General features: G+C 46.3%; 1 protein-coding gene across 2 annotated transcripts in view; it reads right to left on the reverse strand.

The window, feature by feature from the left end:
- PODXL (podocalyxin like) overlaps positions 1-14072 on the reverse strand; it is a 74675-nt gene that overhangs the window by 7303 nt on the left and 53300 nt on the right. For both annotated transcript variants that reach the window (XM_058190426.1, XM_058190425.1), the window contains exons 3-6: positions 11123-11478; positions 10842-10913; positions 3935-4094; positions 1128-1189 (exon numbers count right to left, since the gene is read on the reverse strand). In XM_058190426.1, coding sequence (XP_058046409.1) covers positions 1128-1189; positions 3935-4094; positions 10842-10913; positions 11123-11478 — 650 coding nt within the window. The remainder of the gene's footprint in view (positions 1-1127; positions 1190-3934; positions 4095-10841; positions 10914-11122; positions 11479-14072) is intronic.

Raw genomic sequence — 14072 nt, forward strand, 5'->3', positions numbered from 1 at the left:
TCGAAAGCACGTAGAAAAATGCAAGTAGAAAAAATAGGGACCACCTTTGGTGGGAAGGGAACAGCATTCCGTGCGCCTTTGGCGTTGAGTCATGCTGGCCACATGACCACGGAGACGTCTTCGGACAGCGCTGGCTCTTCGGCTTTGAAACGGAGATGAGCACCGCCCCCTAGAGTCGGCAATGACTAGCACGTATGTGCGAGGGGAACCTTTACTTTTACTTTACATACGTGTTACCACAATATGTTAATTCAGAACGCGAGTAAAAACGTTTCCCTTGAGGGGAAGACCAGCCGCGGTTCCAGTAGCAGTTGCGGTGGGCATCCAAAACGTCATCTGGAGTCTCCTTTTTTTTGACTGGTGACAACATGGAGTGGACACCTGGTTACCTCACTAAACAATTATCTGGTTTCCCATCTGTTGGTAAGCTTCCCAAACTTGGAACTCACCAAAGGACGGGATCCCAATTCCCATGTCTAAGACCGAGTGGAAAGTGACGAGAACTGTAGTCCAGCACATCTGAAGGACCCCAACTTTGAGAAGATTACATTGGATCAGGGGTATCCAATCTTGGTAACTTTTAAGACTTGTGGACTTCAATTCCTAGAAGTTGAAGTCCACAGATCTTGAAGTTGCCAAGATTGGACACCCCTGTATGAGATGAAATAACTAGAAGACAAGAATGGCACATTCCTCCATGTTCATTGAACAGAATTCCATCCTGATTTACAAATGGTGAAGAAAACAAAAAACAAGATTTGGAAGATAATTATTGTTCGTTAAGAGAATTGCTCGACCTGTTCCTCAGCAGCAGTGTCCATAAGATGTCACAATGATGTCAAAATGTCAACGCACGTCATGATGTCTAACCTGAGATTTAATTGTGAGAAGCCCAATTAAATGTTTCTACCTAAGTGTGAATGAGGCTTTGGTTCTCCGATGCTCCAGATGTTGGCTTAAATTTGTGTGAACCACTTATGACCTTCTGATGTTCCTCAAGCCCAATTCCAACAAAGTCTGGCCAACAAAGACCACCAGAATTTGTATTTCAACAATGTTTGGAGGACAGCAGGTCTTGGTTGAAACACCGAAGACTGGACCTTGTCCAGAACCTACTTCTTGCTTACCTTCTCCAGTTCTGCCTTCTTCGCAGCCAGAGCTTCGGATAATTCCTCATCCACAAAATGTGCTAAGGAAAATAAATAAAAGGAATCGAAGAGAAAAATAAGACTTTGATTAGATTAGATCAACAGAGTTGGGAGGGACCTTGTAGGTCATCTAGTCCAATTTCCCCCACTGCCCAAGCAGGAGACCGTACACCATTTTGCCCGAATAGGTAGTTAAAAAAATGCGTTTAAAAGGGAAAAAAAAGAGGCTCCGACGATCACAGCTGTGCCGAGCGATCGTCGCAACCTTTTTTTTTACCTTTTAAAAGCTTTGTTTTACTACCAGCTTAGGCGAATAGATAGCAAAAAAAATGCTTTAAAAAAGTAAAAAAAAAGGCTCCGACGATTACGTGACACAGCTGTGATTGTCAGAGCCCCCTTTTTTTTTTACTTTTTAAAAGCATTTTTTGCTACCTATTTCCCCGAACCGGTAGTAAAAAATGCTTAAAAAAAGTAAAAAAAAAGGCTCCGACGATTACGTGACACAGCTGTGATTGTCAGAGCCCCCTTTTTTTTTTACTTTTTAAAAGCATTTTTTGCTACCTATTCCCCCGAACCGGTAGTAAAAAAAATGCCCAAACTTTTTTTTTTTTTACATTTTTTACTACTGGTTCGGCAAACCGGTAGCATTTTTTACTACCGGCTCGGGCGAACCGGCCTGAACCGGTAGCATTTCACCCCTGACAGGAAGTCCTCGACTTACAACTACAATTGAGCCCCAAAGGGCCTCTGGTGGCTCAGACTGCTAAGACAGTCTGTTATTAACAGCAGCTGCCTGCAATTACTGCAGGTTCTAGTCCCACCAGGCCCAAGGTTGACTCAAGCCTTCCATCCTTTATAAGGTAGGTAAAATGAGGACCCAGATTGTTGGGGGGCAATAAGTTGACTTTGTATATAATATACAAATGGATGAAGACTATTGCTTAACACAATGTAAGCCGCCCTGAGTCTTCAGAGAAGAGCGGGATATAAATGCAAATTTAAAAAAAATTACCGTTGCTAAGTGAGACAGCTGTTCAGGGAATTTTGTCTCATTTTCTGACCTTTCTCGCCACACTTGTTAAGTGACTCACTGCAGCTGTTAAATTAAACCCACCTCACAGGGTTGTTGTTGTTGTTGTTGTTGTGGGGAAAACTGGACGGGGAAGGTGTGGCGGAGATGTTCACCACATGGAGTTAGTTATAAAAAATAATAAAGATGGGATAAAAATGAATAAATAAAAGAGAGATCAAATCTAGAAATAAGCAGAGGTTTTCTGACAGCGAGAAAAATGAGTCCGCAGGGACGGCTTTTCTCCCAAAGTTGTGGACACACTGGAGCTTTTCAAAAATAGACTGCACAGCCATTTGACCAGGATGGTATAAAGTCTCCTGCCGTAAGCAGGGAAGGGTTGGGCTAGAAGACCTCTGCGGTCCCCTCTAGCCCTAGGATTCTGTATTCTATATCATTATTCAGCCTTCCATCCTTTATAAGGTAGGTAAAATGAGGACCCAAATTGTTGGGGGCAGTAAGTTGACTTTGTATATAATATACAAATGGATGAAGACTATTGCTTGACATAGTGTAAGCCGCCCTGAGTCTTCGGAGAAGGGCGGGATATAAATGCAAATAAAATAAAATAAATAAATAAATTACGATTTTAAGTCTAGACCAGAGTAACAAAGTATTGGCTTTGAAAATCCAAGATGAAATACCCAGATAAGCCAGGCTGGTGCAGATGACTGCTGGGGGAAATTTTGGACGCAGAATTAATAGAGTAGAATAATAAATAACTTTATTGTCACTTTGAATGTCGAATAGAATAACAGAGTTGGAAGGGACCTTGGAGGTCTTCTAGTCCAACCCCCTGCTCAAGCAGGAAACCCTACATCATTTCAGACAAATGGTTGTCCAATCTTTTCTTGGAAACCTCCAGTGTTGGAGCACTCACAACTTCTGGTGGCAAGCTGTTCCCCTGATTAATTGTTCTAAATGTCAGGAAATGACACTTTATTTCTAGATTGCTTCTCTCCTTGATTAGTTTCCTCCCTTGCTTCTTGTCCTGCCTTCGGGTGCTTTGGGGAATAGTTCTCAAAGGGTCACCACCTCCAATGTACACTACATCAGGGGTCTCCAACCTTGGCCGCTTTAAGACTTGTGGACTTCAACTCCCAGAATCCCTCAGCAAGCAAAGTTGGCTGAGGGTTTCTGGGAGTTGAAGTCCACAAGTCTTAAAGCGGCCAAGGTTGGAGATCCCTGCACTACATAACCATGACAGAACGAATGAATGAATAATAAATAAATACAGAATTATGCACATACCCACATATATTATATGACATAGAGAAATGGCACAGTCTAGTTCAGATGTATCCATGCACATGGCGAGAAAAACGAATCTTGCGAGTTTACCAGACGGATGACGTAGGGAACAAAGCTGTTACAGAATCTGGTAGACCTGCTAGAAATACTTTGAAACCACCTCCCAGATGGGAGCAACAGAAACAGGCCATGTAGTGGGTGTGTGGGGTCTCTAACAATCCTTGGAGCCCTAAGCACATAGTGCTTATAAGCAGTATCCTGAAACTGGAGGCAAGCTTCCTATAATCTTCTTGGTTGTCCTCACCACTCTCTGTAGGGACTTTCTATCTGAGGTGCTGCTGCCACTGAACCAAACAGGGGTGTGGTTTGTTAAAACGCTCTCTGTAAAAAGTGGCCAGGACAGGAGGAGGAAGAGGTGCTCTCAGCTTTTGTCTGAGTCTTATTCAAGAGTAACGACCACACCTACTTTGCACAGATGTTTTGACCACAGCCACTCTCCTCAGATCCTCCGTGTCCGAAGCCAGCCAAATCGTACAGTCATCCCGATTCTGGTTGTAGTTGGGCTTCAACGCTTTGCAAAGCACCTCCATAAGAGCCTCTTTCAATGGGCTTCCCTCCAAACTGTTCTGTAGGAAGAAGAATGGGAGGGTTGAAGGACCTGGAAGGTGATAGTCCAACCGGAAGAGTCACCATGACTTCCATTGACGCAGGCAGGCAGGCTAGCTGGGGAATTCTGGGAGTTGAAGTCCACACCTCTTCAAGTTGCCTAGGTTGGGAAACACTGCTCTGGAGCCTTTGAAGCATTTCCCATTGTTGAACAAGCTCAACAATTTAACATCCTGATGGGCATCCAAGACTAACATCCCTCTGCGGAATGAGATCATGAGAGCACTTGAATCAACAAAACAGGGACTGGACTCAGGGAGAGCAGCGAGGGAGGGGCGGAAAGAGAAGCAGATGTGAGATCCCTTGTCCTCTTCACCCTGGTGGGTTTCAAGTCAAACCAGCTTTGTTGTGTAGGTTCTTGTTTTAGGGTAGATTTGGAAGTAAAATATCCATTAGGCCTAGGAGGGAGGGAGGGAGAAAGGAAGGAAGAAAGGAGAGAGGGAGGGAGAAAGGAAGGAGGGAGGGAGAAAGGCAGGCAGGCAGGCAGGCAAGAAGGGAGGAAGGAAGAAAACAGGGAGGGAGGGAGAAGAAAGGAAGAATGGAGTAAGAGTGAACGTAGAAGGAAGGAAGAAAGAATGGAGTGAGTGAGCGTGAGTGTAGGAGGAAGGAAGGAAGGAGAGAGGGAGGGAGAAAGGAAGGAAGGAGGGAGGGAGGGAAAAGGCAGGCAGGCAGGCAAGAAGGGAGGAAGGAAGGAGGGAGAGAGAGGAAAGGAGGGAGGGAGGGAGGGAGAAACGCAGGAAAGAAGGAAGGAAGGAAGAAAAGAGGGAGGGAAAGGGAGAAAGAAGGAAGGAAGAATGGAGTGCATGAGAGTGAATGTAGGAGGAAGGAAGGAAGGAAGGAAGGAAGGAAGGAAAAAAGGGAGGGAGGGAGAAGGAAGGAAGAATGGAGTGAGTGAGAGTGACTGTAGGAAGGAAGGAAGGAAGGAAAAGAGGGAGGGAGGGAGAAGGAAGGAAGAATGGAGTGAGAGTGAGTGAGTGTAGGAGGAAGGAAGGAAGGAAGGAGAGAGGGAGTGAGGGAGAGGCAGGCAGGCAAAAAGAAAGGAAGGAAGGAAGGAAGGAAGGAAAAGGGGGAGGGAGGGAGAAGGAAGGAAGGAAGAATGCAATGAGTGAGTGTAGGAGAGGGAGGGAGAAGGAAGGAAGGAAGAATGCAATGAGTGAGTGTAGGAGGAAGGAAGGAAGAAGAGGGAGGGAGAAAGGAAGGAGGGAGGGAGAAAGGCAGGCAGGCAGGCAAGAAGGGAGGAAGGAAGGAGGGAGAGAGAGGGAAGGAGGGAGGGAGGAAGGCAGGCAAGAAGGAAGGAAAAAAAGGAAGAAAAGAGGGAGGGAGGGAGAAGAAAGAATGGAGTGAGTGAGAGTGAATGTGAAAGGAAGGAAGAAAGGAAAAGAGGGTGGGAGGGAGGAAAAAGGAAGGAAGAATGGAGTGAGCGTGAGTGAGTGTAGGAGGGAGGAAGGAAGGAAGGAAAAGGGGAGGGAGGGAGAAGGAAGGAAGAATGCAGTGAGTGAGTGTAGGAGGAAGGAAGGAAGAAAGGAGAGAGGGAGGGAGAAAGGAAGGAGGGAGGGAGGGAGAAAGGCAGGCAAGAAGGAAGGAAAAAAGGAAGGAAGAAAAGGAGGGAGGGAGAAGGAAGAAGGAAGAATGGAGTGAGTGAGAGTGAATGTGAAAGGAAGGAAGGAAGGAAAAGAGGGTGGGAGGGAGAGAAAAGGAAGGAAGAATGGAGTGAGAATGAGTGAGTGTAGGAGGGAGGAAGAAAGGAAGGAAAAGAGGGAGGGAGGCAGAAGGAAGAATGGAGTGAGTGAGTGTAGGAGGAAAAAAGGAAGGAGAGAGGGAGTGAGGGAGAGGCAGGCAGGCAGGCAAGAAGGAAGGAAGGAAAAAAAAGAGGGAGGGAGGGAAGGCTGGCTGGCATTTGTTTAATGACCATCTGAAGTTACAACAACACTGAAAAAAGGGACTTATGACAGTTTTTCACTCGTACAGTCATTGCAGCATCCCCAATGGTCCCGTGATCAAAATTCAGATGCTTGACAACTGGCTCATATTTATGATGGTCGCAGTGTCCCAGGGTCACGTGATCCCCTTTTGTGACCTTCTGACAAGCGGCCGTCAACGGGGAAACCAGATTCACTTAACAACCGTGTGGCTAACTTAACAACTCCTGGGGTTCACTTAACAACTCTTTAACTGCAGGGAAGCTCATAAAACGGGACAAAGCCCACTCAACCGTCTCACTCAGCAACAGAAACGTGAGGCTCAAGCGTGGTCATAAGTTGAGGACCACCTCTATATGGGCACGAGGAATATATTAGCTTAACTGAAATGAATGTATGGTCCTGGTAGTTCGCATGGGACAAGGATAGAGGGACACACTGTGGCCAAAACAGCATTCGAATGTGGGATTAGGGTTGTCAGAATATTTCCAGAGTAAGGAGCGGTGCTCAGCCTTTCTTGGACCATTAAGAAAGGCTGAGCGCTGAAGAACCGAGGCCTTTGAACTCTGGTGCTGGAGAAGACTCCTGCGAGTCCCTTGGACTGCAAGGCGATCCGACCGGTCAGTCCTAGAGGAAATCAACTCTGACTTCTCTTTAGAAGGCCAGATCCTGAAGATGAAACTCAAATCCTTTGGCCACCTAATGAGAAGGAAGGACTCACTGGAGAAGAGCCTAATGCTGGGAACGCTGGAGGACAAAAGAAGAAAGGGACGACAGAGAACGAGGAGGCTGGATGGAGTCACTGAAGCAGTCGGCATGAGCTTAAATGGACTCCAGATGATGGTAGAGGACAGGAAGGCCTGAAGGAACATCGTCCATGGGGTCGCGATGGGTTGGACACAACTTCGCAACTAACGACAACAAGGAGAGATTGCAAGATCACCCAAATGTACTTCGGACAGCGGGGTTTTTTTCAGGTGAGCAAACGGCAGGAACTGCATTTTTGTAATTGACTCGCAATTGCCTTGGAGTTGCAATATTTTATTGTGCTTACAGCTGCTAATGTCACCTTAAGTCGAGCCTCTACGTTTGACCGAGCCTCACCTCCTAATCACTTTAATATTCCACGACCCCCCCCTTTTTAAAAAAAAAAAAATTGACAATCTTCAAACTGGGAAGTTCCATTCAAATCACCCGTTGAGTCTTTTTTTAAATCCTTTTCTTAAAAAGTAGTTTAAATGCAAGTGTAAAGATTTGTAACAACAATGGAATATACAGTAAAAGGAAGATTAACACTGGCTTTAAACGGATTAAGGGCTGAGATGGATTTGATGTAAGACTTTGAAGTTAATTGAAAGGATCCTTTCTCGTGGGAAAATGTTTTTGTTTATACTCTGAATGGACTGATAAGGCGACTTTGAAGGTTTGACACTAGGGGGCACCAGAGAGCTAGCTTAAAAGAGAGGAAGCTATTTCAAATGATGCTATTTGAAGAAGAATCAGAAAATAATACTGAAGAAAAACAAGTTCCTCTGAATAAAATTGACATTGACTTGCGGGTGGTTTCAAAAATGAGTTACAAGAAAAGGGATGGAATTAAGGCTTTACAAATGACGCTGGATGAGGATTTAATAATTTAAAAAGACAGGCAAATCATAAACCAGAGAAGTGATGCGGGCAGTTTATTTTTAACACTGGGAGTACAAGAGAGATTTACTGAAATAAGACACACTGAATTTACAAAGGAATTCTTGACAAAGACACTGAGAATTTTGAGAGAAGAGACAGCGAGAGTGTGAGAAACAAGACGGATTTTTATTTTTTATTTAAAAAAAAATCGAGACGGAATTTAAGGATCCTAGGGAGGAAGAAGAGAATAATGGTTAAAGTAATGGGCTGCTATTTTTTTTACATACAATTCAGTGTGTGTTTGACTGACTCGACATTAATCTTAAAAACTGCTTATAGGAGGAGAACGAATGCTCAGGGCTTTTTATAGAAAAAGATTACATAGAAATGGCGGTATAAATATAATAGGAAGGATTCAAATACGGTTTGCAACAGTACTGTATTTCTGATGACTCTTATTGGGCTGTTGCTGATTAATAGGAAGAAATGGCAGAAAATGAAAAGGAACTCACGGAATAGGAAGGGACCTTGGAGATCTTCTAGTCCAGCCCCCTGCTCAGGCAGGAGACCCTATGCCCATGATGATGGTGAATCGGTGGCACGTATAGCCATATCAGTGGGCACACGAGCTCAGCTCCAGTGCACGCATGATTTTTGGGCCTTCTGGGCCCACCTGAAGTAGGGAAGTGGGCTGTTTCCTGCCTCTGGAGGACCTTGGGGGAGTGGGTGGGGAAGGCCCGTTTTTCTCTCTCATCTGGTTCTAGAGCAGCAGTTCTCAACTTGTGGGTCGCAACCCCGTTGGGGGTCGAATGACGATTTGCCAGGGGTCGCCTAAGAGCATCGGAAATATGGGAAGTACACTTGCGAGTCGAAGAATCGCGCTCCAATGCTTGACTCCACAAGCCAGCTGCAGGCTCTTCAAATCGCTAGCCGAATTCGGCTTCAGGAGCAATGAATTAAAAAAGAGAGAAATCTTTGCTTGATGTCTCCCTCTCAAGCCAGCTGCAATCACTCCCAATCGCTAGCCTAATCTGGCTTCAGGCGCCATAAACTTAATAGGGGAGGAGTCTCCGCTTTAATGCCTCCTTCCTCAAGGCAGTCGCAAGCAGTTCAGATCGCTAGCCAATATGGCTTCAGGCGCGATAAATGCAAAATGAAAATAATTTTACGGTTGGGGTCGCCACATCAAGGGGAATTGTATTAAAGGGGTCGCAGCACTATAAAGGTTGAGAACCACTGTTCTAGAGCCTCTCTAGGAGTCTGGGGGGGACGAAAATGGACTTTCCCACTCACCCCCAGAGGTCCTCCAGATGCCGAAAATGGCCCATTTGCCAACTTCCAGTCCCACCAGAACTGTTGGTCTGTTTCTGGCATCCAGAGGACCTCTGGGAGGGTGAGGAGGCGGTTTTCGCCCTCCCTAGACTCCTAGAGAGGCCCTGGAGCAGTGGTGGGTTTCAAATTTTTTTACTACCGCTTCTGTGGGCATGGCTTGGTGGGCGTGGCAGGGGAAGGATACTGTAAAATCTCCATTCCCTCCCCACTCCAGGGGAAGGATACTGCAAAATCTCCATTCCCTCCCTATGCCTGGGGAAGGATACTGCAAAATCCCCATTTCCTCCCAATCAGCTGGGACTCGGGAGGCAGAAAATAGATGGGGGCGGGGCCAGTCAGAATTTTTACTACCGGTTCTCCTAACTACTCAAAATTTCCGCTACCGGTTCCCCAGAACTGGTCAGAACCTGCTGAAACCCACCTCTGCCTTGGAGGCTGGGGACAGCAAAAAATGGGCCTTCCGGTCCCACCTTCAAAGGTGGTCCCTATTTTTCTACTTGCATTTTTTATGTGCATTCGAACTGCTAGGTTGGCAGAACTTGGGACAAGTCACGGAAGGTCAACCGGTTACGCGGCACTAGGGATTCGAACCGCTGAACTGCCGACCTTTCGATCGACAACCTCAGCATCCTAGCCACTGAGTCACCACACATTAGTATATGACTAGCCATTTCTATAACAACAAATCTATCTAATCGGCAACTCCAAAGGCACAAAATCCAGAAGTGATATCCAAATCAAAAACATAATTAAATATAGCCTCCCCTTTGAATAAAACAACCAATTTAACTGTTTCTGCTTTATATCTCCCTTCTATATAATGTAATCTCGACAACAAAACTATTGTAAAGAAACTCCAAAGCATTGCTCCAAGCTAATGCGCGGTGTAGGCTGTCAGCTTTACATTTAATATTTTCCATTTTTTTTTAAAAAAAAAAGTCAAATGAGGTTAGGAAGCAGCTTGGTGCACAAGAAGCCACTCCGGGCCTGCTCCCTATTGTGTGCCCATTGCACAAACTACACAACATTCAGGATCATGCATCCCCTGACTATCAAAGAATGCTGGGTTAGGAGAGATGGTGTAAGCTGCACACTTAGAGGTGCTGGTGAAAATAAGTGCAAATGTTTTTAATAGAAGATTACCGTACTTTTCAGAGTATAAGACACACTCCCCCCCCCACACACAAAAGAGGGTGGAAATGTTGGTGCATCTTATACACCGAATACAGCCATTTTGGGCATCCTGAAACTCCGCCCCGCGCATCCCATTTTTGCCAAAAATAGGCCCGTTTTTCACAAAAACAGGATGTGCAGAGGGTTTGGGAGGCCTGTAGAGAACTCCTGAGGGCTGGGGAGGGCAAAAATGGGATGTGTGGGGGATTCAGGAGGCCCAAAACAGGCCTGTTTAAACCTCCGTGTCCCATTTTTGCCCTCCTCAGCCCCCAGGAGCACACTGTAGGCCTCCCAGACCATCTTTGGGAGGCCCAAAAACGGGCCTGTTTTTGGCCTCCCAAACCCCCCCCCCCCACAATGTGTCACTTTTTTACAAAAACGCAGAGGATTTGGGAGCCCTGCAGAGTGCTCCTAGGGGCTGGGGAAGCCAAAAATGGGCCTGGTTTTCACAAAAACGGGCCCATTTTTCGCAAAAATGGGATGCGCAGAGGCTTTGGGAAGCCTACAGAGTGGTCCTGGGAGCCGGGGAGGGCAAAAACTATTTTTTTTCTCTTGTCTTCCTCTTCGAAATCTTGGTGCGTCTTATAACCGGTGCATCTTATAATCCGAAAAATATGGTAACTATCATCCAAGTGCTTTTGAGGAGATACTTACACAAGGCTGTGATGCATTTAAGGTGAGAACGATCGCCTTCTCCTTCGGGGGCATGTTATTTTCACAAACGATCTGGGGAAAAAATAAGGCAGTGGGGTGGTGAGTGCGTATTCGATTGGGCCAGAAGAAAAGCGAAGCGCAAATCTGGTTTCTAGTCCCGCAGCCTTCACCGCTAGACCAAACTGGCTCTGGTTTAAGCAACCAAACGACATTTCCATGCCTTGTCTACACGCACCCGTTTTTCAAGTCTCACCAAGTGGTCCCCCGACCATCGGTTTTACCTTAGTCTGGCCTTGCACCGAACTCAGGTTCGTCCGGCTGGAAGGAGAGGGGACATGAGACACCTGAGGAGTTGTGGTCCCCGAGGACAAAGACGGAGGCGCCGTCTTCAATTCTGGGCGAGTGGAAGAGACGCTACTTGAGGAATGAACCGTGGAGCTTTTGGGAGACGCTGAAGGTTTGGGCATCGCGGTTGTCACCAACGTGTTGGGTGAGGTAAGCAACGCCGCCGAGAATTTATCCTTGCTTGTTGGTGCAGTTTTGGTAGTCGCGACAGTTGCTAAGGTTGTAGGACCAATGACAACTCCAGCCACGGCCGAAGGTTTTGCAGAAATGAGTGGAGGCCCTGGGCTTTTCGCTGTTGAGAGAAAACGGAAAAAAAAAAGAAGAGGATAGGTAGACCTCGAGTTACGACCACAATTGAGCCCCAAAATTATGTTGCTGAATGGGACATTTGAAGAGGGCCGTGAAAATATTTACAGATCCCTCACATCCAGGACATAAACTGTTTCAACTCCTACCCTCAAAACGACGCTACAGAGCACTGCACACCAGAACAACTAGACACAAGAACAGTTTTTTCCGGAAGGCCATCACTCTGCTAAACAAATAATTCCTTCAACACTGTCAGACTATTTACTAAATCTGCACTACTATTAATCGTTTCATAGTTCCCATCACCAATCTCTTTCCACTTATGACTGTATGACTATAACTTGTTGCTGGCAATCCTTATGATTTATATTGATATACTGACCATCAATTGCGTTGTAAATGTTGTACCTTGATGAACGTATCTTTTCTTTTATGTACACTGAGAGCATATGCACCAAGACAAATTCCTTGTGTGTCCAATCACACTTGGCCAATAAAAAATTCTATTCTATTCTATTCTATTCTATTCTATTCTATTCTATTCTATTCTATTCTATTCGCCTCATTTTGCAACCTTTTTTGCCACCGTTGTTGAGTGAATTGCGGCAGACGCAGTGTTTTCTTGGGATCACTTTGACAAAAATTTGGAACTCCTTTTCATAGATGACAAAAAGGAAATAGAGGCAGTCCTCGGTTTACGACCGCAGTTGAGGTCAAAATTTCCGTTGCTACATGAGACTGTTGTTAAGTACTTTCGCCCCATTTTACGACCATTCTGGCCGCCGTGTTAAACTTATTAGCACGACTGTTAAGTGAATTGGGCTTCCCCTTTGACTTTGCCTGTCGGAAGGTCACAAAAGGGGAGCAGATGACCTTGGGACACAACAACGGTCGTAAGTATGAGCCAGTTGCCAAGGGTCGGAATTTTGATCACATGACCACGGCGATGCTACAATGGTCATTAAGTGTCAAAAAATGGCCACTTTTTGTTTCCAGTCATGTTGTAACTTTGAACAGTCTAATGCAGGGGACTCCAACCTTAGTAACTTTAAGGTTTGTGGACTTCAACTCCCAGAGTTCCATTAAAGTTACTAAGGTTGGAGACCCCCGGTCTAATGAACTGTTGCACCTATGTGTGGCTAAAGACACGACTGTATTTAGACATTGTATGGCAATAATCTTGTGTCGGAACGGGGGCAGTTTGCCGCAGCCAAAATCACCATGGGCCTTTCGCCGTGGCCAATCCGCCACGGTCATCTTGCCATGGACAACTCACCACTCGCCGCGGACAATTTCACGCGGGAAAACTCGATACGACAAAATGTTATCTGCTCCCGTTTCCTCACGATTAATTTCCATTTTTGTCCGTGAAAATAACGTCCAAGAAACGGCGGCGGATAAAATTTATCGTCTTGTGTTATCCCGCGTGGAATTGTCCATGGCAACTTTTCCCACGGTGAGATGGCCTTGGCGAGTTGTTCTAAAGACTAGAATCTAGACCAGGGGTGTCAAATACTAAGGTCGGCGGGTTGGATCTGGCCCACAGGGCTGTCCTGGAAAATGTAAGGGGTCTGCCGACATCTCTTCGGCCTGGTCTGCCCAATGCAAAGAGGAAACAATAACAATAACAACAACAGAGTTGGAAGGGACCTTGGAGGCCTTCTAGTCCAACCCCCTGCCCAGGCAGGAAACCCTACACCATCTCAGACAGATGGTTATCCAACATCTGTCATGCCAGCAGTTTGGGGAGTGGCGTCAAGCTGGCCACACCCACCCAGCTAGCCACGCCCACCCAGTCGGCCACATCCAGAGAGTGGCATCAAACTGGCCACGCCCACCCAGCTAGCCACGCCCACCCAGTCGGCCACATCCAGAGAGTGGCATCAAACTGGCCACACCCACCCAGCTAGCCACACCCACCCAGTCGGCCACAGCCAGAGAGTGGCATCAAGCTGGCCACGCTCACCCAGTTGGCCATGCCCCCGCCCCCCGAGGTCACCACAGCCCTGATGTGGCCGTCAATGAAACTGAGTTTGACACTCCTGTCCTATACACAACCTGCGTAACCCGGTTTGTGGAATTCTTTCCAACTCCCTGATGGAGCTTCCCATCGGGGGTTGTCTTGGGAAGGATCTAAGGAGGTGGAGAAGCTGATAGGACCATCTTGTCAAATAGAGTCTTAAATACACCTGGGCATTTTTTTGAATTCCCCAGGCAGCCATGGCAACTTTTTAAGACTTGTGGTCTTCAACACCCAGAATTCCTCATGCTGACTGGGGAATTCTGGGAGTTGAAGTCAACAAATCTTAAAGTTGCCATGGCTGGCTAAAGAATTCTGGGAGTTGAAGTCCGCAAGTTTTAAGGTTGCCATGGCTGGCTAAGGAATTCTGGGAGTTGAAGTGCACAAGTCTTAAGGTTGCCATGGCTGGCTAAGGAATTCTGGGAGTTGAAGTCCGCAAGTCTTAAGGTTGCCATGGCTGGCTAAGGAATTCTGGGAGTTGAAGTCCGCAAATCTTAAAGTTGGCATAGCTGGCTAAGGAATTCTGGGAGTTGAAGTCCACAAGTTTTAAGGTTGCC

This window comes from Ahaetulla prasina, chromosome 7, assembly GCF_028640845.1.
Source record: "Ahaetulla prasina isolate Xishuangbanna chromosome 7, ASM2864084v1, whole genome shotgun sequence".
NCBI classification, from domain to species: domain Eukaryota; kingdom Metazoa; phylum Chordata; class Lepidosauria; order Squamata; family Colubridae; genus Ahaetulla; species Ahaetulla prasina.